Source organism: Trichechus manatus, unplaced genomic scaffold (assembly GCF_000243295.1).
Source record: "Trichechus manatus latirostris isolate Lorelei unplaced genomic scaffold, TriManLat1.0 scaffold00170, whole genome shotgun sequence".
Taxonomy (NCBI): Eukaryota; Metazoa; Chordata; class Mammalia; order Sirenia; family Trichechidae; genus Trichechus; species Trichechus manatus.
The window spans coordinates 3,893,217-3,916,656 of record NW_004444106.1 but is presented as its reverse complement, the minus strand read 5'-3'; the positions used below and the strand labels follow the sequence as shown (position 1 = coordinate 3,916,656).

The 23,440-nt window shown below is 44.4% G+C and overlaps 1 protein-coding gene across 1 annotated transcript; it reads right to left on the bottom strand.

Moving 5' to 3' along the window:
• Positions 1-20,046, bottom strand: LOC101358436 (integrin alpha-D). Its single transcript, XM_023740976.1, is given in 31 exon segments — positions 1-186; positions 986-1,084; positions 1,226-1,345; positions 1,535-1,610; positions 1,733-1,842; positions 2,004-2,082; positions 4,367-4,409; positions 4,412-4,445; positions 4,560-4,649; positions 4,757-4,806; positions 4,809-4,857; positions 6,993-7,152; positions 7,356-7,429; positions 8,183-8,211; positions 8,214-8,340; positions 8,460-8,582; positions 9,299-9,327; positions 9,330-9,419; positions 9,422-9,466; positions 9,469-9,505; positions 9,590-9,719; positions 9,867-10,014; positions 10,124-10,253; positions 12,138-12,211; positions 12,407-12,557; positions 12,599-12,664; positions 14,566-14,696; positions 16,259-16,363; positions 16,485-16,559; positions 16,665-16,774; positions 20,042-20,046. Coding segments are annotated over 31 exon segments (2,775 nt in total).
• Between the last annotated feature and the right edge of the window lie 3,394 nt (positions 20,047-23,440).

The window sequence follows — 23,440 nt, the reverse complement described above, 5'->3', positions numbered from 1 at the left end:
CTATACTCTCCTATCTGCGGGAGGGCTCAGGTTGGATGCTGGTGGTGTCAAGAGTGGGACGAAAATACTCAGCTTGTACAGTGTAGCTGTGATGAGATCCAGCAGCAGCAGCAGTCCTCCCATACAGCTGCCAGTGATGAGAGGAATAGGATTGTAGACTCCACACTCCTCCAGCACTGTCTCCATCTTATTTAGCAGTGACCTTATCTTGGTTATCTAGTGCTGCTATAACAGAAATACCACAAGTGGATGGCTTTAACAAAGATGAATGTATTCTCTCACTGTCTAGTAGGCTACAAGTCCAAATTCAGGGAGTCATCTCCAGGGGAAGTCTTTCTCTCTCTGTCGGCTCTGGAGGAAGGCCCTTGTCATCAATCTTCCCTTGGTCTAGGAGCTCCTCAGTGCAGGGACCCTGGGTTCAAAGGACACGCTAGTCTCCTGGCTCTTATTTCTTGGTGGTATGAGGTCCCCATGTCTCTCTGCTTGCTTCTCTCTTTTATATCTCAAAAGAGATTGGCTTAAGACAATCTAATTTTGTAGATTGAGTCCTGCCTCATTAACATAACTGCCGCTAATCACATCTCATCAATATCATAGAGATAGGATTTACAACACATAGGAAAATCACATCAGATGACAAAATTGTGAACAGTCACACAATACTGGGAATCATGACCTAGCCAAGTTAACAGCTATTTTTAGGGGACACAATTCAATCCATGACAAACCTCATCAGAAAGCATCAGGCCTCTTGCTATCCCAGATGCCTCTCAGGTTCCCCAGCCTGTAGTTTCTTTCCCTCCTCCCCCAGGCCCTGCTCCAAGGGTTAAGATGCAGAAGCACTTGTGGGCTTAGGGACACCTGTCTTGTCCAGGGACATCCATCTTTCTTCCCTCCAGGCCTACAAACCTCCCACCCAACATCATAGATTTAGTATTAGGAGCTCTTTCACCAGCCTGGCCACTGCCTACCACGTAATCACTACCTGGGCTCTCATAAATGCCTCCTGTCCTGGAAGCTGGGAATACACAGATCTGTTAAATGTGATTTCAGCCACACTCACAGCCAATACATTCTGCAGCATCTGCAAAAGAGAGGGGGAAAGCTCGGGAGTTGACCCTGAGGAAGGCTCAGAGTTTAAGAAATGTCCTGGCTCTAGGGTGGGCAGAGACACTTCAGATACCACCTGAATCTGGGGGGGAGGCTTTGCTCTTGGGCTCTACACACCTGGTTGACCTAGCCAAAGATGAAGTTACGTACACTTCAGGATGAAGTCAAGTTCCTCCTGGATGCTGAAGCAGGGGATGTCACAGTGGAACCTCAGGCAGACAGCAACGGAGCAGTCCTAGGGACAGAAGAAGAATGAAGTTGAGAAGGGCAGGAACCACAAGAGAAAATAAGGTTTGTCAGATTGTGGGTGAGGACTAGATGAACAATTACAGGATGTATATATAATCTGTAATCTAGCAGTACATTTCCCTGTATCCCCCAAATGTGCAGCTGGTCCTGCTGTGGGGTCTAGGGCCTTTCTCACCAACATGGGGCTCCTTGGAATCTTGGTCAGGAAGTCAGAATATTGAAGTTGTTCCCTCTCTGACGTACAGGGGAGACTAGAGAGAGAGAGAAAGAGGAAAAAAACCAATTTTAGCCATGAAATGATAAACATTTCTGTGGTAAGAAGGTGTGAGGTATTGTGGGACCAGACCCTGAGAGTGAGAAAACGAGGACAGGCACTTGTGAAGGGGCCACCACAGCCACAACCAACACAGCCACACTGTTCGGCAGGATGGTAACCCAGAAATTAATGCTGACGGCCATATCCCACTGACTCGGGTTATTCGCCTGCAGAAAATTGAAACAGAACATTATTGTGGTCCCTGGAACATCCCAAATCCCATGTCTTTCCTGAATCCACCCCTTGACTCATCTCTATCCTTCCCTACCAGCTTCCAAATTTATCAGCACCATGGGAGGATAGACATGGATGTTCCCCAGCCCCTCACATGATATCTGTGCTTGGCCTCTTCCCTGCTCTTCTCATCAGAAGTTGTAAAGTTGAAGTACATGGTGGATTCTTCCTGCCTGGAGAGAGAGAGGGCCTGTTGTGGAAAACAGGCCTGAGACCGTCCCCAGTTGTTTTCCAGCCTGCTGCTTTGCGCTTTCTTGGGCCAGCAGATGACCCAGGAAAATAACGATAGTCCCCACATACTTCTCCAGCCTCAGCTCTAGCTGCTCTCCTCCTGATGTCCTTTGACCCCATCACTCAGAACTACTAGCTCTTCCCCTCATACCCCTAGGGGCTCTTTCATGACTTTGCTCACTCTTTTTTCTGCTTGGAATGTCCTTACCCAGCTCCCTTCTAGAAAATTTCACTTACGGGTCCAACTTAAACATTACCTCCCACAATGTTTAAACATTTTTCCATGGTAGATACATGGTTAGCTTCGGTAATGCTTGCACAGGCTGCTGCCAGAGCAAATAAGCATAAGGGGACCCCGCAGGATGCAAGCTGGGGCAAAAATGGAGTGACAGCCCCTCCACAGTGGGAATGAAGATATTGTCTATTGGATGTGGTCATCCCGGGGCAGGTAAGTAAATGTGAGGGAATATGGTGCATGAACACAAGCCCATGGTGTGGACGTAAATGTGCCAGGCTTCAGGTGGGTATCAACCATCATCCATCCATCCATCCATGAACTTCATTTATTCAGGAAACATTTACCATATGCCAGGCTGTGTGCTTGGTCCTGGAATTCAGCAGTTAATAAGCCATAATCCCTGCCCTCCCAGAGTTTAGCGTCTAAAGTCTCAGTGGAATCAAGCAGACAAGCAGAGGGAGCTGTGTGTTTTACTAGCACCTAGGGTACAGAAGCCAGGCCAGCCACACAGAAATTCCAAGGCCCCAACAGTTTTCCCACAGATGTGGCTATCAGCTTGGTGATTAAGAACATAGGCTCTGGAGCCAGACCGCCTGGGTCCAGATCTCATGTCTGCCACTTCCTACCTGAGTAACTTGTGGCAAGTTACTTAGTCTCTCTGGATCCCTATAGTTTCTCCCTCTTTAAAATGAGGATGCTATTAATAGTGACTACCTACTCGAGTTGTGATGAGGGTTGCAGAAGTGCCCAGCACACAGTTTTCCATAAATGTTAGAGTTTATCTTTTTATTTTTGCTTTAGTATGCTAGCCTTCCTCTCTGCTCCCCACCCCGAACCTTTCCCTCTCTGCTTCAGTTTTTTCATCCTTGAGTTCTAAATCTCTTTTCACATCTGAGTAAATCACCCAGTATTCACAATCCTCTGAGAGGCATGAAGTGTATCACCACGGGTGTGGGCTCCAGAGCAAGTCATCTGGGTTTGAGTCCTGGTTTTACCACTTAGCAGCTGGATTACGCAAGTTATTTCACCTCTCCATTTCTGTATGGGTAAAAATGGGGATAAAAATAACTATCTCATAGAATTATTGGGAGGATTAAATGAAGGAATACATGTAAAGTCCTTAAAAGAATACCTGCTATATCATAAGTATATATGTAAGTTCACATTATAAATTCTTGTATTTTACATGGATGGAAAAGGAAACTCACACGTGGGGTTTGGAAGGGCAACGACACTGCCTGAATTTCACTTCCTAGTTCACCTAAAAATTCACACGACATTGGCAGCAGCAACAGCAACAGCGGCACCCTCTGTCCCATGGCAATATTGTAGGCTTCTGGCCAACTTTCTAAACCCCTGGAGTTTTTTTCACTCAGCCCAGTGGGTGGGGGTCCTTAACTCTGCTTCCAGCCTGGCCCATCTCTGCTTCTCAGCCCACCTTCAGAACCCAGAGCAGCAGCCCTACGCTTACCCTTCCTATGGCCCACCTAAGCCTTGGGCTCTTCACAGTGGTTTTTCACACCTCTGCTGTCCTCTGAGTTTTGTAGACACCTGACCTTTCCTTTCCTGTATGTGGTAGAAGACCACATCTTGCTTGGACACAAGCGCCTCATTTCAGTGCACTCACAAACACTGCAGTCTAAATCTAGTAGCTTTGTTTCAGGCATGTTCATATTTAGCACAAAGGAGAGAATTGGCTTCTTGTTAAAGGAAGCCTGCATCTTGGAGGGAGACAAGGGATGCACAGTGGTGTCAAGGTGTGTGTGTCCTAACAGTAGGCTTCCTTAGCCAGTGCTGAGGGATGCACTAGAGAAGAAGCAAGAATCGTGGTATAAATATATGGCTGATCACCCACACAAGCATCCCCATGTGAGAAATCAGAAGGGCCAGTTTACGTACCCATCCTCAGAAGGGCACACTGTGCTGCAAGGGAGGTACCAGTCTTGGAGGAAGGTCAGAGGTCCAAGGGGAGGTCAGGGATTAAGCACCTGCTGCGTACCCTGTAAACAGTATATTTCACTGGGAGTTCCACTGAAAGGTGGTCTTGTTGGTTGTAGGCTTATTATTCTCATTGGAGAAAGAGAGGGGACCCTGATTAGAAGGAATCCAGGAGAAGCATCTTCAACTGGGGTGTGAGACTGGTGGAGGAGGGGTGAGGGACACACTATCCCTCAGCCTGACCTGGGCTCACCTGCTTGCATTGGCCACCAGAAGCAGCTTGTCTCCCGGGGTGGCCTTGAGAGAGACATTGAATGTGACTATGAAGATGCCCTGAAGGAAGAAGGGATGAGGATAGGGAAGGTCACGGGGGAGTGAGGGAAGGGGAATGGGTCAGGACATGGGAGAACAGTGACGGGGATTTGTAGGTAAGTACTGACTTCACTGCCCTCTTGGAAACTGCAGCTGCTGCTTCTCAGGTCTTCGCTCTTAGGGGTACTGCCTCACAAGCCAGGTGCAGTGGGGACTGATGAGGTTGGTTCTAGGGAAGGAGAATGAATTAAAAAAAGTTACCCACATGCATATATGAACTTGGTATATAACAGCGGTGGCATTGCAAAGCATTAGGGAAAGGACAGACTTTTGAATGAATGGTGCTGGCAAAATTGGCATACCAAAAAAAGAAAGAAAGAAAAGAAAAAGAATACATTGTATTTATACGTCCATACATTAAAATAAATTCCAGGGGGATTAAAGACTTAAATGTGAAAAAGCAAAGCTACAAAACTTTTAGAAGATAATATAGGGGAATATGTTCATGACCTCAGGATAGGGAAGTATTTTTTAAACAAGACATTTTAAAAAGTACTAAATACAAAAGAAAAGATTGATAAATCAACCACAATAAAATCAAGACATTCTTTTTATTAAAAGACACTATACTAAGCCAGTAGAAGAAACAAAGTCTTGATAAATGCTACAATATATGTGGAGCTTGAAAACGTTATGCTGAGTGAATTAAGGCAATCACAAAAGGACTAATATTGTATGACCTCACTTCTATAAAAAGACAAGAAAAGGAAAATGTATAGAGAACAAAGTTTATTAGTGGTTACTAGGGGCAGGAGGAAGGAGGAGAGGGAGAGTTGAAAAATCGTATTGATTAAGGGTAGGATTGCAGAGCCGATTATTGTAATTGCTGTCAATAAGTTGTACAACTGTAAGAAGCTGAATTGGCAAAAGTTGTGTGATAAATATATGTATGAAATAAATATATTTTACCAAAAGAGAGAGAAAAAATAGCTGCTGAGGCTGCTTATGTACAACCAAAAGCCTCATGGGATTTGGTTTCTTGGTCTGGAGGTTTAGGGTCATGGTTTCATAGGACATTGGCCTAATAAGGTGTTTAGTGCTTTTGTTCTACCTCCTAGTTTGCTGTGTAGTGTCTGGGGTCTTAAAAGCTCGCAAGAGGCCATCCAAGGCACAAGAATTGGTCTCTTCCTGGAGCAACAGAGGAAGAAGGAGTGTCAGGAATAAGAGGAGGATATGGAATGTGTGGCTAGTTGCCTCCATGAACAAGTGCCTCCTTTGCCATGAGACCAGAATAACTGGATGATGCCTGGCTACCATTACTGAACATTTTGATGAAAGATTCTATAGAAGAATCCTGATCAAAAGGAGGAAATTGCAGAGCATAATTTCAAATTCTCATGAACTTCAGACTTTCTGGAGTCACGAAGGTTGGATGAACCCTTGAAACTATTGCCCTGAGATCATCTTTAAAACATAAACTAAAAGTATCCCCTGAAGTCATCTTAAAACCAAGCAATAGTTTAGCTTAACTAGAAAAATATGTCTGCCTTGAGCATTACGCTCTTTTAAGAACAATCTATACGGGATCAAAGAGAGAACAGCAACTTGAAAGATTAGACAGGAACCTTAGGAGGCACTGAATTCATGTTAATGGGGGAGGAAAAACTCAGAAAAGGAGCGTGAGAATGGTTGTACAACTTGAAGCATGTAATCAATGTCACTGAATGGTTCGTGTAGAAACTGTTGAATTGGTGTATGTTTTGCTCTGTAGTATCCTCCACAACAACAACATAGTAAATAAAATTTTAAAAAATGGTCATGGCCAAAATTAGGAAACAACTCAAATGGCCATCAATTATAGAATGGATAAATAAACTGTAATATAGTCGCCCAAAGGAATTCTATACAACAATGAAAATTTTCTAAAGGGATTTTAAAGACATGAAACAACATGGATGAATCTAACAAATACAATATTGAAGGAAAGAGGCAAGACACAAAAGAGTACATATAACATATTTCCATTCATATAAAGTTCTTGGAAAAACTGAACGTTATTATTTAGTGATGCATTCATGGGTGATACAACTATCATGAACTACAAGGAAATGATTATCACAAAGTCAAAATGGTGGTTACCTTTGGGAAAAGGGTACACGGTGAGAGGGCTTCTGGGGTGCTGGAAGTGTTCTTTTTAAGTTGGATGCTAATTGCATATTCATTGAGCTGTACATATGTTTTATGCATATATACATATATATATGTAGAGAGAGAGAAAGTCATAGAAGAAGAATTAAAAAGAACTACCATAACCCAGGATAGAGGAGAGGCCTCAGCCAGCTAGAGCTTAGGGGTACTGTTTACCTGGGTCCCTAACACCCGCTGATAGGACAGCCCTAGTGGGTAGTAGAAGTTGATCACGGTTGCATAAGAATCTTCACCCTCATTCCACACAGTCATTGTCACACTGAGCTCCAGGGAGCTCCCCAGCATTAGTGTGCAGGCTGAAAGGGGAAGGACAAGACTGGGAGCGTAACTCCAGTGGAAACAGATTGGAATTGGATCTGGGGTGGATTGTGGAAACTCATGAGCTATGGGCTGATAACACTTCAGTCAAAATCATTTCTTTGTTAGAAGGAGAGCTGAAGGGGAGCTTGAGCACTTATCATATGAGGATGGGAGACCCAGAAGCTTCAGAGTCAGGATATGAAAGGAGATAGAGCTTACCCTGAGAAGCTAAGGTTGATGCTCAGATCTCCTTCACAGAGGCGATCTTGTCCACAGTTCTTCTCAAAGGGGAGCTGCAGCAAAATAGTATATTCTCTTCCCATCCCATGTCTTAATCTTACTCCAATCCCTTCACCAGGAGCACTCATCAACATTGAGTATTACTGGGCACCTACTCAGCACCCAGCACTGTGCTAGACATTGGCAAGGCGTGAGGGAGTGTGGAATATAAAAGAAAGGTAAGACAAGGGAGAAGGAGGCTGGCACATTTACAAAACAGAAATATCAGCATGGTTGAAGTGTATTGAGTAACAGGCAATCGACTATGGTGAGGCTGGATTGGCACACTGGGGCCAGATAAGAGAGGACATTGTAGGGAAGGATTTTAATCTTTATAAATGCAAGGGGAAGCAACTAGAGTTTCTCTACAATGCTAGTTCCCTAACAGTGAGGGAACCAGCATTTTAGAGGAACTCTAGTTCTTCTGTGGTGAATGGGTGCTGATGCAAGAATAGATGTGGGGAGCAGCTCGAGCTATTTTTACTTTGGTCTAGGTAGGAAAGAGCAGCGGTGGCCTAAAGGTGGCTGTGGCTGGTAGAAAGAATTGTGCAGATTCCAGATCTATCCTGGAGACAGAATTAACAAGCATGGGTGTGGAAAGAGGGGGAGAGAAGAGACCCAGCTTTCTGACATAGGCACCTAGGTGGATGTGGAGGTGAGATTTGGATTCCTGGGCCCCATCTGCCCTGCAGATAGGACTGGGAGCCTTTAGCAGGGTGAGGAACTGGGTCTACTTGCAGGGTACTCACCTAGCTGATCAAGTGAGCTTTGTAGGTAGTGAGACAGACTGTGGCATCCCTGCTTCCAGGGTGGTGGGCACCTCTTCCCAGCACTGGCACACAGCCTTAGCAACCTCCATGGGAGTGAATCTTACGGCTACCCTGACTTTCAGCACAGGCTGACTCCTGAGGGGTGCAAGCAGGGACTGAGGACAAGGCAGTGACCTCTGGGAGGAAAAGTATCTGGAGGGGAGTGGGCAGCATTGGTGAAATCAGACACACAGTGAATAAGGGTGAGGTGTGAGGGGAGTTGTTATCTGAGAACTAGCATGTAGCCCTGGGCCTCCATGCCCAAGTCTACCAGTCCATCCTGGGTGAGGTCCTGACCCCTACTCAGCAACTGCCCAAGATACTGGAGCTTGGGAGAGAGATGGGAACCTGTGATCTGCTGGTCAGAGAGGGAAAGGAGAAGTGGAAGTGAAGGGAGAATGATTGGAAAGGTTTGAGGAGAGAGATTCAGAAGGGAGATTGCAGTGAAAGGATCGGAATGGTGGAGCTGGAAAGGAGAGACGATGGGATATAAATGGAAAGCGATCAGAGTAAGAACATCAGGGACCCCAGAACGGAGCTCTTTTGGTTCAACCTATCATGATGGTGTGGGTTAACTAAGAAATAAAAACATAACAATAGGAATATAATAGATTCATTTATTTATAATTTCTTATGTTCATGTATACATATTTGATGAATGGAGTGCTTACTGCTTCCTTCTGCTATCTATAAGAAGCCTGTGGAGGTGATTTTATCATTTCCATGTTTCACATGAGAAAACTAAAGCTCACAAAGGCTAAGTCAGTCACTTGCCTAAGGCAACACAGCTTAATGATGGCCTGGTCAAGGGATATGACCTGTGTCGGACCCCAAAGCCCACTCTCTTAACCATTAAGAGACTTCCAAACTAACGTCTGTTTGGAACCAAAGGAGATAAGAGAGATGATTTGTGCTTAGTGGGCCTGGTGGAATTCAGGGACCTAAACCACTAGAAGAGGGAGGGGAACGGCAGCTGCAAAGGCCACTAACTAAAGGCTGAGTGGGCTGAACCTAAGGCATGGGGAAGGGGGTGAAAAGATGGAAGCGGAAGAGGCTGAAGATAGGGGGCCTCACCTGGCTGTGGGAGGGGCTGATCCCAGTCCTGATGCTCCATGAAATAGGTAGACTGCACCCCGGTTCTCCTTCTCCCTGGGCACCCTGTTGGCCACGTCTGTCATCTTATCCTCATTCACGTTCCCAGCACTGTCAGGGTTGCTCCAAAGCTTCCCCAAGGATGCCCTGCTCCCCATGGAGAGCAGCCTGACACTGCCACTTGGCCCGCTGCTGAACAAAACCAGTGTCAGGCCCCAAGTGGGCCAATCCCTCCACCCCACACCTGGGACCCACCCAGTCACTCACCCCCACCCCCCCGGAGCCAGGGGCATAAGACACCCCCCAGGTCCATCCATAGAAATGAGAGGCCCCGATGAGGACCAGGTCAGTGCTGCCATCTCTGTCCACATCCACGGAGCAGAGGGAGGCCCTGAAGCAGGAGCTGATCTGGAGGGCAGAGCCTGAAGTCACCCTGCCTGCCCCTCCCAGAGACACCCCCTTCTGAGTTAGGTCCTGCCTCTTCCCAGGCACCAGGATCTTCCCAAATCCCTCTGCCTGCCCTCACGTTCCACCCCAGCTTTCCTCATACCCAACCTGGGTCCCTGTGACTTCGGCCTGCAGCATCCATCACCTCAACACCTGGATGAAGATGACAGCCTTTCCAGTGTGCTGGTGGTGAGGGGCAGCCAGGACCAGGCTCTGCAGCCCCTTCCAAAGGACCAACTCCGTGGGGTAACCTGTGGGGGCCAGGCCTTTACTTGTCCTCTTCTCCTCCTGGTCTCCTGCCCTTCCCAGGCAGCTCACCTTCCCATCCTGTCCTTGCCCCCAGTTCCAGCCTTTTCTCACCCAGGTAAGAGTCCCTCATGTTCACATTCTCCTGAGACATGTTGACAAATGTGGGGCTCAGATTTGGGGGGTACAGGAAGGTACCTCCAGACCAGCTGATGCTCCCTACAGCCCCCAGAACTGGTCCATCCTGGGAAGAAAGAACTCCAGGGCTGAGCAGGCTGGAGGAAGTATATAGACTATTCCAAACAAATGCCTGCCACCAATTCCTCTCATATCTCATTATTTCCTCTTTTTCTCCTTCCCCAGCCCTCATCAACAGCCTCAGTATTCATCTGACCCTGACTCCCAGCATCTCTCAGTCCAACCCCACTTCCACTGTCCTGTTCAGCCCCCATCACCTCTCACCCACTGTTCCTCCTGCCTTCCATCTTGCTCTCTTCTGCTTCATCTTTCACTGCCCCAGAGTTAGGTTTCCTCAAATCGAAATGTACAGCCACCACCTTGCTAGAAAACCAGGATTGCTTCCTGTCACCAAGCCCCTTAGGATGGTATCTAAGACCTTTCCTAATCAAACCCATGGAGTTACCCTTTGTTCCAAAATACATCTAGTATTTGGCATGGAACACCTCTCTCCTCTCCTCTCTTTCTTGTACTCAACTCCCTTCTCTGGAAGAGTCAACTTCGTAGTCATCTCCTCTGTGAGGTCTTCCCCAGTACCCCCAGGGAGCAGTAGGTGTTTCCTCCTCTGCATACTTTATTGTTGTCTTAGTCATCTAGTGCTGCTATAACAGAAATACCACAAGTGGATGGCTTTAATAAACAGAAGTTTATTCTTTCACAGTCTAGTAGGCTAGAAGTCAGAATTCAGGGCATCAGCTCCAGGGGAAGTCTGTCTCTGTCTGCTCTGGAGGAAGGTCTTTGTCATCAATCTTCCCTTGGTCTAGGAGCTTCTCCACACAAGGAACCTTGGGTCCAAAGGATGCACTCTGCTCCTGGCACTGCTTTCTTGGTGGTATGAGGTCCCCATATCTCTCTGCTCGATTCTCTCTTTTGTATCTCAAAAGAAATTGGCTTAAAACACAATCTAATCTTGTAGATTGAGCCCTGCCTCATTAACATAACTGCCACTAATCCCATCTCATTAACTTTATAGAGATAAGATTTACAACACATAGGAAAATCACATCAGATGACAAAATTGTGGACAATCACGTAATACTGGGAATCATGGCCTAGACAAATCGATACACATATTTTGTGGGGACACAATTCTATCCATGACAATTGTCTTTCTAACTTTTTATTATGGATAATTTATAATATACACAAAAGTAGAAAGAAATGTATAATGAACCTCTAAATACCCATGATCCAACCTCAGTGATCAATTCATGTTTCATTTCTACAATTCAACCCCCACCCATGGATTATTTTCAAGCAAATCTCTCTGGATAATTTGAATACACATCTACTTTCAGACAAGTCATGCTGTATGGTCATTTCTTTGGTCTGCCTGGTCTGGCCCTTCCCACTCCTCCAGCACTCTCCTCCCATGCACCCTGTTGCTCACTTTGCTCCAGCCACGCTGGCCTTTCTTTCTCTCAAGTATAGTAAATTTATTCCTGCCTCAGGATCTTTGCACTTGTTTTTTCCTCTGCCTGGAGCAATCTTGCTCCAGATTTTTCCAGGGCTGGCCCTTTCTCATCATTCAGGCTCAGTTGTTACTCCTCAGATCTCCTTTGACCACCTATCTTTCTCTATCCTAATACTCTATTTTATTGTCTTTATGACATTTAGCACAATCTAAAAATCTTTTGCGTACTTATTACTTGTTTATTGTCTCCTCTCACTAGAGTATGTATTCCATGAGAGCAGAAACCTTGTCTGGCCTGTTCTTTGACATGCCCCCAGCACCTAATACACTACCTATATGTCTCTTCCCCCACTAGACAGTGAGCTCCTTGAGGGTAGGGCATGCTTTCTTGTTTACTTTTGGGTCCCAGCTCTCTGTCCAGGGCCTGATCCAGAGTTAGTGCCTGAGACCTTTTTCTCAAGCACATGCTTCACTCACCATTATGAGTACTGAACTGAAGCCTTCTTGAAACATCTCATGCTGGAAGAAGCTACTTGTCTTCAGCTGGGTTTCTGCAGGTAAATAGGTCACTTAGGCTCCTGGAGACTGTGAGACCATGAGGACTCAGAACACAGGGAGGAGAATGTGGTCTGGGGCTTGGGTTCTGGAAGCAATTTTGGGTAGCTGTGAATAGAGATGGGCTGTTCAGGGGACGATAGGGTAGGGACCAATTCACTTCCAAGACCTAAGCCCAGTTCCTTATTTACCCTCAACTGCAAAGATCTTCTCCTTCAGCTGCTTCTGGATGCTACCAAGCACTGCAAAGTTGTCCACCATGAACATGTGGTACTGCGGGGGTGCTGAGCCAATGGTGCTCAGCATTTGTTTGGCAGTGGATTCCTGGAAAGCATCTCCTACCTGCAGCAGAGAGGTGGCTGAGGAGGAGGAACCCACCAGGCTTTCTGACTGAATGAGGTGAAGGTGAAGTGGATCTCCAGGAGGTTTGAGTACTGCATCAGAGAGAACTGCAGAGGCCAAGAGGAGGGTGATGAGAGGGTGTTTTGTAAATAAACTTTTACTTTTAGAATAGTTTTGAATATGCAAACTATTTCCCACATGATTTTGAGACCTTATAAATAATATGGAGCCCTGGTGGTGCAGTGGTTAAGAGATTGGCTGCTAACCAAAAGGTCCACAGTTCGAATCTACCAGTCACTCCTTGGAAACCCCTGCGGCAGTTCTACTCTGTCCTATAGGGTCACTACGAGTAGGAATCGACTTGAAGGTAATGAGTTTGGTTTGGGTTTTTATAAATAATATACTGAAACAAAAAAAAAAAAAAAGAAAGAAAGAATTAACTGGACAACCACACAATACCAGGAATCATGGCCTAACCAAGGTGACACGTATTTTTGGGGGACACAGTTCAACCCACGACGGGGAGAATGGTTGACACATCACAGGGTTGGCAACCAATGTCACAAAATAATTTGTGTATTAACTGTTCAATGAGAAACTAATTTGCTCTGTAAAATTTCACCTAAATCACAATTTAAAAATAATAAGAAAGAAAGAAAGAAAAAAGATTTTCCTTCTTAGACAATGTGGATATAACTGATGAAAAATGCATGAAAGCATCCAAGAAATTAATGCAGCTTATACCGATGACTTAAATACAAACCTTTACGGAGAAGTGTGACAATTCTATTCTTACATGAGAACTTAGTTTACAGATTCAGGAAAGACAAATTTTACTCATGTAGGCATGTATGATTCCGTAATAGCAGATAAAATACAGTTCGTATTTCCCAATGTTGAAATTGCTTTAAGCATATTTCTAACTTTAATGATCACGGACTGCACAATAGAATGCTCATTTTCATCCCTAAAGAGACTCAAAAACCCTCAGTGTACAACAATGATTCAGGAAAGACTTGATTCGTTATTCATATTATGTATGAAAGTAGATATTATTCAGCAGCTTAATTGTGATGAAATCATTGCAGAATTTGTAAGAGCAAAGAATAGAAAGAAATGTTTTTAATTACAGCATGTTAGAGATGACTATCTAAAACTAAAATACAGTAATTTGTTATTAAAAAAAAAAGAGAGAGAGAAAGAATTCATTGGCTAGAAAGCACAAAGAGAAAACTGGAAAATCAAGATCAAATAATGTTTCTTTCGTTGTCTGTAAGACATAACATTGTCCACCACAATAATTGTAAGAGTTACATTTTAAAAATTTTATGACATAAAATTAACTTGTAGTTTATATTTCCTCACTTCTCAAGAATTTATAAATACACACTAACTGCTGGGAAATGAATAATAAGGTTAAGAAATTGTGAGTTACGTAGGAAAAAAACCTAAAGAATCGTTAATTATTTGGCTGGGTCACCCTCGGTTAAATTTCATAAGCAAAATTATTTCAAAATCTTTTCAAAGTTTTTTTTTTTCTTTTTTCTTTTGGCTGAAAGGTGTGACTTCATTACTGAGCTAAAAGAGTGTCCAGAGGTCATACTCTTGGGGTTTTTCCAGTCTCTGTCAGACCAGTAAGTCTGGTCTTTATTTTCTTTTTGTGAGTTAGAATTTTGTTCTACATTTTTCTCCAGCTCTGTCCGGGACCCTCTATTGTGATCCCTGTTTTAAACAGCAAAAACATTGTATTTCCTTTAGAATGTGTGTAAATATTAAACATCACAGGGGATCAAGGAAGTCTCAAACCAGGCCTGCACAAGAATGCACAGGATTCCTTGAAACCTGGACACTAGACTCATCTTTGCACAGCTCCACTGAACTACCCCCCACACCCTACCCTACCTCACCTCCACCTTATCAACCCCTTACAGTAGCCTTTCCTCCCAGCTCTGCCTCCCTCCAGGCAGGCTCTCCCCCACCCCACCCTATTCCCCAGGCCTGTCTTCACCAGGACTTTGGTCCCCTCAAACTGGTCCATCACAGCTCTGACAAAGTCCCTCGTCTGTTCAAAGTCACTTCTGTCGATGCTGCTAGAGCCATCTATCAGAAAGACGATGTCCATGTCTTGATTTGGACACTCTGCAGGGAGGAAGGGGGGAATCAGAAAGACACACATGGGTCCCAGCCGTCTCCTGGCGCCCGGAAACTCTTTTCCTGCTCAACACAGTCAGAGAGCTATTTTGGGCAGTTTCTGTCGCCCTCCACAGAAGAGGCCCAAGTCTGTTGCCCCAGTCCCTTCTCCCCTCAGTGAAGTCCCCGTTGCTCCGTTCTTCCCATAAGGCCTGGAAAAGGGGAGGAGAAGGTAGAGGACTGGGATCGGATGGGTTCCTCATTCATTTATTCAACAAATATTTGTCGAACAATATTCTAGGGAGGTCAAGGAGCATAAGGGGAGGCAAACTAGCAAAGTGGTTCATGTATCCTTGTACGGGAGAGGCAGAGGGCGATTAGAGACAGACACGCAGAGCAAGAGGCAATGTGAAGAGGGCGCAGAGAGAGATGCAGACACAAGCCAAAGAATGTTAAACGCCAGTGTCTGGAAGAGGCAAGGAATGGGCATTCTAGGCAAGAGCCCCTGCAGAGAGTGCAACCCTGCCGACATCTTGATTGCATTTCAGTGAAACTGATTTCAGACTTCTGGCCTCCAGAACTGTAAAATAATAAATTTCTGTTGTTTTAAGCCACCAAGTGTGTGGTAATTTGTTACAGCGGCCACAGGAAACTGACACAGGTGTTTTGGCTGTCACTCCACCTTTGGCTAAAAGCCCGCCATGCCTGGCATTGTGGCTTCTCTGGTCCAAACCATTGTTCTCAGTCAGCACCCTGAGTGGACCTTCTGATGCTATTGATGAAAGAGTTCAAACACATGGTCCTCAGCTGGAAGATTAGTAACAACAGCCATCACAAATTAGGTGGCAGGCACAGTTCTAAGCACTTGATATAAATAAATCCCATAATCCTCATAACCATCCCTATCATTAAGCCCCATTTTACCAATGAGGAAACTGAAGCCCAAGCAGTGAAGTCATTTGCCCACGGGCACAGAGGACTTGCACTTGGGCAGCCGCCCTCGGTTCCTGCTCTATAGCACTATGCAGACTGGCTCTCAGAGCGATGCCACCAATGTCCCCTGACCCTGTTCTATATGGAAGACATTGGCGATGGCAAAACTGTGCATCACGTTATCCACACCTTATAGTTTGCTTCCCTGTAAGGCGGAAAGGTTGATTTGCGGAGTCCTGGCAACTCAGCAGTGAACGATCCTGAAGAACTGCCTCCCTCATGGTTTTCTCATCCTTACCACATGCCTTCACCATTCTTCTGAAAGTGTAACAAGCGTCCCTGAACATGTTGGCAACTTAAAAACCCTCATGCCCCCTGCAGCCAGCACACTGGGGCCTCCTCTGCTCCATCAAAATCTTTGCCTCTCAACCAGCTTAGGGCTCCTGCCCTGAGCTGCCTCCCCACTTGGCCAGAATATGCTCCCACCCACTCTTGGGCTTGCTGAGACTCTCTTAGCCATACTCAGGCCTCCGAGAAGGGGCCGTGGGCACAGGGATCCATGACCCAGGCCTCATGCTTTGCCCGCTCTTCAGCACGGCGTGTGGCCCAGACGGAATTGCTGTCCCTAATGGACCTACCTGGCAGGGCAGCTGGGATCTGCAGCAGGTGGTAGTCCAACAGGAGGCAGGAGCCTTTTGCATACATATTCTCCCCACAGGCTCTGTGCATAGTAGGCCACAGTCCTGGGGGCAGAGGCCTGTGTGGGCAAGGGTTCCCCAGTGTATCCCCTCCTCTTCTACCCCCAGCCCCAACCTCCTGCAGCCCTTGCTCTCCCCTTAGGACCCTCCTGTGTCCCAGGGAAACTTACCAGCATCCAGGAGGAGTTGGTGGTGGGCACCAGTGACAAGCCTATGGATATGTTCACAGGCTCTGGGAGGACTGAGAGGGCAGACACACCATTCACACATACCACACACCCTCATTTGGGGGGAAAGTCGGGGCTGGAAGCTGAGGAGTGGGCGTTTGGGTCCTGGCATAAGTCACTCATGTGCAGTGAGATGGGCTGGTATGTACCAGTGCGGTACTACACACAGTTGTACAACTGTCCTGTTTGGTTGGCTGCCACCACCTCCAAGGAGGCTCTCATCATGAGTCTGGGGGCACAACCACAATACACAGTCTCAGAGGGGTTGGGAGCAGGGCGTTTTGGGGGAAGAAATGTCATGAGATGGGGAAGAGACTTGTGAGGGAAGTTCTTGTCATTTGCCACTTGAGAGGTTGGTTAAAAAGCAAATGGGGCCTGAGTTCAATTTTATATATGCCTAAGGAGCATTCCACTTGTTTTTTTTGTGTGAGTATACATAAATACATATGTAAATTTTTTAAAATTTCATCAAAAACAGAAGTATTTAAAACAAACACAGCTCATTCTGAGCAACCCAAGAAATGGATCACCTCAAGCTGTATTGAAAATCTTCCTGAAGCCATCAGCTTTTAAAACAAATAAATGATTCTGTAATTAACTGGACAATTTAGATATAATAAAAACAATTTAAATTGGACAATGTAAAGCAGCTATATTAGAATCCATACCTGTATCTAGTCATGTAAATGTAATGGTTTATTTGCAAAACTCACTGAGAGAATTTTTTTTTTTAATTTTTGGAAAAATTTTATCATTACCAACAACTTATCCACCCAAATGAGAAAACTAGACAAATACTGATGTGTTTTAGTTAGCCAAGAAAGACTAGTTAAATGAGCATTTAAAAGTTCCTTCTAGAACTCAGCACAGGAGAGTAAGAGGAACAAAACAGGAGGACATTATGCTGAGTCAAAGAAGTCAATCACAAAAGGACAAATATTGTATGAAACCTCTACTGTATAACTCATGTAAAGGTTTACACACAAAAAGAAACAATCTTTGTTGGTTACCAGGGATGGGAGAAATGCGGGGGAACTAAATAGATAAGTGGTAACTTTGGTGAAGGGTAAGACAATACACGTTACTGGGGAAGCCCGCACAACTTGTTCAAGGAAAGGTCATGGAAGCTCCATAGACACTTCCAAACTCCCTGAGGGACTGAATTGCTGGGCAAAGGACTGTGTGGACCATGTCTCAGGGTCATCTAGCTCAACTGGCGTAACACAGTTTATAGAGACAATGTTCTACATTCTACCTTGGTGAGTAGCGTGTGGGGTCTTAAAAGCCAGTAAGCAGCCATCTAAGATACTCCACTGGTCTCACCCCTTCGGGAACAAGGGAGAATGAAGAAAAGAAGATACAAGGGAAAGATTAGTCCAAAGGACTAATGGACCACAACTACCACGGCCTCCACCAGACTGAGTCTAGTACACCTAGATGGTGCCTGGCTACCACTACTGACTGCTCTGACAGGGATCACAACAGAGGGTCCCGGACAGAGCTGGAGAAAAATGTAGAACAAAATTCTAACTCACAAAAAAAGACCAGACTTACTGGCCTGACAGAGACTAGAGAAGCCCCGAGAGTATGGCCCCTGGACAGTCTTTTAGCTCAGTAATGAAGTCACTCCAGAGGTTCACCCTTCAGCCAAAGATTAGACAGCCCCATAAAACAAAACGAGACTAATCGAGCACAAAGTCCAGGGACAAGGACTAGAAGGCAGGAGGGGACAGGAAAGCTGGTAATAGGGAACCCAAGGTTGAGAAGGGACAGTGTTGACATTGACATGTCGTGGGGTTGTTAACCATAGTCATAAAACAATATGTGTACTAACTGTTTAATGAGAAACTATTTGTTCTGTAAACCTCCATCTAAAGTACAATAAAAAAGAAAATCCCAATAGTTTTTTTTTTTAAACTATTGTGATATTTTGACCCTAGTGTGACAGATTTAGGTTATTTAAAATACTGACGTGGCTGAGAAGTGCAGCTTAAACAGACCATTTGAAATAAAAAACCTGGGCTGTGGTCATCATGAGAGACTGAGTAAGTATTTAAATCTCATTAATCATTTTAAAACCCCATTTGATTACAATGGATTACTACTTAGCAAAAAAAAAAAAAATAATGAATACCCGTAACAATAGGAATGAATCTCAAAATAACTATGCTGAGTGAAAGAAGACAAAAAAGAAAAAATACTGAAATAGCATCATTCCATTTATATAAAATCTAGAAAATGCAAACTAATCTATAGTGACAAAACTTTCACTGAAAACAATATTATTTTTCTTAAAATCTAAAAAGGACAAATATTGTATGACCTCACTTATATAAAAAGACAAAAACAGGCGAATGTATAGAGACCAAAAATTATTAGAGGTTAGCAGGGACAGGAAGGAGGGGGGGAAAGAGGAAGATATTGATTAAGGAGTACTGAGTTTTGGTTTACCGTGATGGAAAAATTTCATTGAATAAGGGTAGAGTTACACGGCTGATTAATGTAATTACTGTCAGTAAGTTGTACATCTGTAAAAAGTTGAACTGGCAATCATTACGTGATAGATACATTTACAATGAAAAAAAGAAAAAGAAAGAAAGAGTAAGTGCTAGGCTGCTTACGCACAACCAAACACCTCATGGGACTTGGTTCCTTGGTTTGGAGATTTAGGGTGCAGTGCAATAGGTCACTTTTGTTTGGCCTGTCTCGCCATGGGCTTGTAACTCCCACCCAAGCGATTGGGTGGGACTGTGCAAATAGGGCAATGGTGGCCCATCAAGGGGATTGGTCAGTTTTGCCATCCCACTGGGCTTGAAACGAGACATCCTAGAGGCAGGAAAGGAGAGGATCCCCCACCACCAAGAAAGAACAGCCAGGAATGGAGCACATTCTTTGGACCTGGAATCCCTGCACTGAGAAGCTCCTGGAACCAGGAGACAGAGAGAGACAGATGTAACACTGAAGACGACAAGAAGCAGTGGCAAAGAAATGGCAGCAGGAGAGACCGGCAGGAGATGGGGCAGTGGGCTTCCTAGCCCACAGAGCGAGAAAGCTGAGTGCCTTTGTGCCAAGGCTTACTGGCGGAGTGGGGTGCCTCTGGGCACTTATCAGCAGAGCTAAAAGAGCTTTGTAACACTTGCCCGAGCAAGACAGAGGCTGAGGCTAGGGAGAGGATTACCTGCAGCAAGGCTGGGAAGATGTCCTGGTAGGAAAACTGTACCCTGAGTGTTCCTGAGCCTGAATTGTAACCTGTTACTTCCCTAATAAACCCTATAATCATATTTTCTGTGAGTTCTGTGTGGCCATCGCAATGAATTATCGAACCCAGTACAGAAGTAGAGAGTGCCATGGGATACAGGGTCAGTGTCAGAGTTGGTAAGGATGGTGGAGTAAGGAGGCATGTCTGACCTCCACCTCATGGGAATCAGCCTTGAGCTGTTGATCTTGATTCTCCTCCCTCCATGTGAAGTTAGAGGAGATCAGATGCTGCCCCCACGCCATTCTTACAAGGGTTATGGTTTAATTGGACATTCTAGTTAATTGAAGCACTTACTGATGAGGATCAAAGACTACAGCCTTCAGTATGGATTACACCTCAGCATAAAGAAAACAAAAATCCTTACATCTGGACCAATAAGAAACACCATGATAAACAGAGAAAAGATGGAGGTTGTCAAGGATTTCATTTTACTTGGATCCACAATCAACACCCAGGGAAGCAGCAGTCAAGAAATCAAAAGACGCATTGCATCAGGCAAATCAGCTACAAAAGACCTCTTTAAAGTGTTGAAAAGCAAAGACGTCACCTTGAAGACTAAGGCGCGCCTGACCCAAGCCATGGTGTTTTCATTCACCTCATATGCATGCAAAAGCTGGACAATGAATAAGGAAGACCAAAGAAGAATTGACACTTTTGAATTGTGGTGTTGGCGAAGAATATTGAGTATATTATGGACTGCCAAAAGAACGAGCAAATCTGTCTTGGGAGAAGTACAACCAGAATGCTCCTTAGAAGCAAGGATGGCCAGATACATCTCACATGCTTTGGACATGTTATCAGGAGGGATCAGTCCCTGGAGAAGGACATCATGCTTGGTCAATGAAAAAGAGGAAGACCCTCAAGGAGATGGATAGACACAGTGGCTGCAACAATGGGCTCAAGCATAGCAACAATGGTGAGGATGGCACAGGACCAGGCAGTGTTTCGTTCTGTTGTGCATAGGGTCAGAACCGACTCGACGGCACCTAACAAGAACAACAACAACAAGTTAATTGGCCTAGTAACGTGTTTAGTGCTTCTGTTCTACCTCCTAGCTCACTGAGTGGTGCCTGAGGTCTTAAAAGCTTGCAAGCAGCCACCCAAGGTGCAACAGTTAGTCTCTATTTGCTTGGAACAACAGAGGAAGAAGGAGAGTTGGGAATAAGGAGAAGAAAATGGAACGTGTGCCTAACTGCCTCCATGAACATCTGCCTCCTTTGCCATGAGACCAGAAGAACTGGATGGTGCTTGGCTACCATTACTGAATGTTTTGATCAAAGATTCTATAGAAGACTCCTGATTAAAAAGGCGAAAATGCAGAACAGAGTTTGAAATTCTCATGGACTCCAGACTTTCTGAAGCCATGGAGACTGGATGAACCCCTGAAACTATTGCCCTAAAATAATCTTTAAACCTTAAACCAAAAATATCTAGCTTACTAGCTTAACTAGTAAAGAATGTCTGCCTTGAGCATGGAGCTCTTTTAAGATCTATCTACATGGGATCAAACTGACAACAGTAACTCGAAAGATTACATGGAAACCTTAGCAGGCGGTGAGTTCATGTTAATCAGGGAGGAACAATGCAGAAAAGGGTGAGAATGGCTTGGCAACTTGAAGAATGTAGTCGGTGTCACTAAATTGTAGATGTAGAAACTTGAATTGGTGTATGCTTTTGTTGTGTATATTCTCAACAACAATTTAAAAAAATAAACTATTTAAAAAAAAACTGTAGTGACAGAAAGCAGATGGGTGGTTGCCTGGGCATGGGGGAGGAAGGGATTCAAAACAGGCAACAACAAGGAAACTTTCGACAGTGGTAGGTATGTTCACCATCCTGACTGTAGTGATGGCTTCCTGGCGCATACATACGTCAAAACTTAACAGATTGTACATTCTAAATATGTGCAGTTTATTGTGTATCATTTGTACCTCAGTAAAGCTGTTTTTTAAAAATCCCAAGTCACTACCTTTCTTCTTGACATGACTTTAGTGTGAAAAGCCTAGTCTCCTACCTGCCTATTTCTCCACACAGCATCGAAAAGATGAACACCCAGTGGCCATGATTTGATCAGGTGCACAGTTTTCTCTTTTCCTCAGTGCTGAGTCAAGACTGGGAGGTGTATTGTTAACTGTCCCACTGTTCTCTGCGAATAAAGCAGTATGTAGATCGACCCTTTTAGGCCGGTTCCCCATCAGTACTTCTCCACAGTTCACAGGATGGACACTAATTACAAGCAACCAGTCAAATCTTGTTTTCTGTTACTCAGGTTTTCAGCAATGAACAAAAATTCATAGAGCACTTCTCCCCCTTATAGGCACAAAAGCCTAGAGCTGATACAGACTTTGCACATCAGTGACTTAATCCAGCTATAAAGTGATATATTCACTCTTCCACACACAAAAGTTAGTCATTGCTATTCCACTGTATACCTTTGACATTATACAATGTCCAAGTTGTTCTTTGGAAAAGGAATTTTTCTCGAAGCTTATACTTCATGCATACTGTGGGCGACCTACCCAATAGCCACCGGCCCTGCCATTCCCTTTCTGGCTGGCAGAGCTACCACTATTAGGCAGATATGCACTTTCTCAACGCTCCATGTAGTCAGGGCATGGAATCTGATTCAATCCTGGTCAATGGGAACTAAGGGAGAATCTGAGAATTTATGGAAAAGGTTTACCACCCTGATAAAGAGAGATGTGAGGAGAAACTGCCCTTCCTGCCTTTAGGCACAGTTATCTGAGGACATAATGCCCAGAGCAGCCATCTTGTAACTGAGGGGATGGTCTAAGGACAAAAGCCACACAAGGATGGCCAAATGGAAAGCTGGAAAGAATCTTCATCTGAGTGTCATTGTTCAGCCACTGAATTAACCAACAAACTTCATCTAGACCTCTTGTTGTGTGAATGTCCTTTATATGCCCTTATGCCACTTTTATGGTATCCTGTTACTTGTAGCCAAAAGCAAACTTCTGATACAGGCATTAACCTCACTGTTGGTTTTATAAGCTTCTTGGGAATTATGTGACTTGCACCTACTTTTTCTATAAGAGCAACATTGATTTATGTCCCTGCGGTTTTGCTGTCTTCTCTGTACTTAGTGATAAAATTAATCAATTTTGGATGGTAAAGTGATATGTTGCAGTTGTTCTAAGAAATCTCTGTTGCTTTACCTGAGAGATCATGGTGCTTTGCTTGAAAATGACAAAAAGCTTTGATAGCTTCATGCTGCTATTTGACAAAGTTTCATAATGGACAATAGCCTAGGAACAAACAGTCAGCTGACCCAATAAAATCCAATTTTGAGATGGCATAATATTTTCTAGACATATTTTAATTTTTTGGCTCACGGTCACTCATCCCAGCATTCATATATCCCTATGCTATATATGCACTGGAATCTCACTCAATATTTATTTTGATGATATTATTCTAAGTTGTAGTGATTTTTTTTTTTGGTATCGCAACTTTCATTCTTCGGTGAATCCCTTCTGAGCCATTGATCTATTCTTGTGGTTAGTAGATATAATGCAATAGAATAGCAACCCTGAAACATGCAAATTTAATAAATGTAAACAATAATGCACAAAGGAAAATTATGTAAAGACAACACCTTGTTGCCTGAATGTTAGA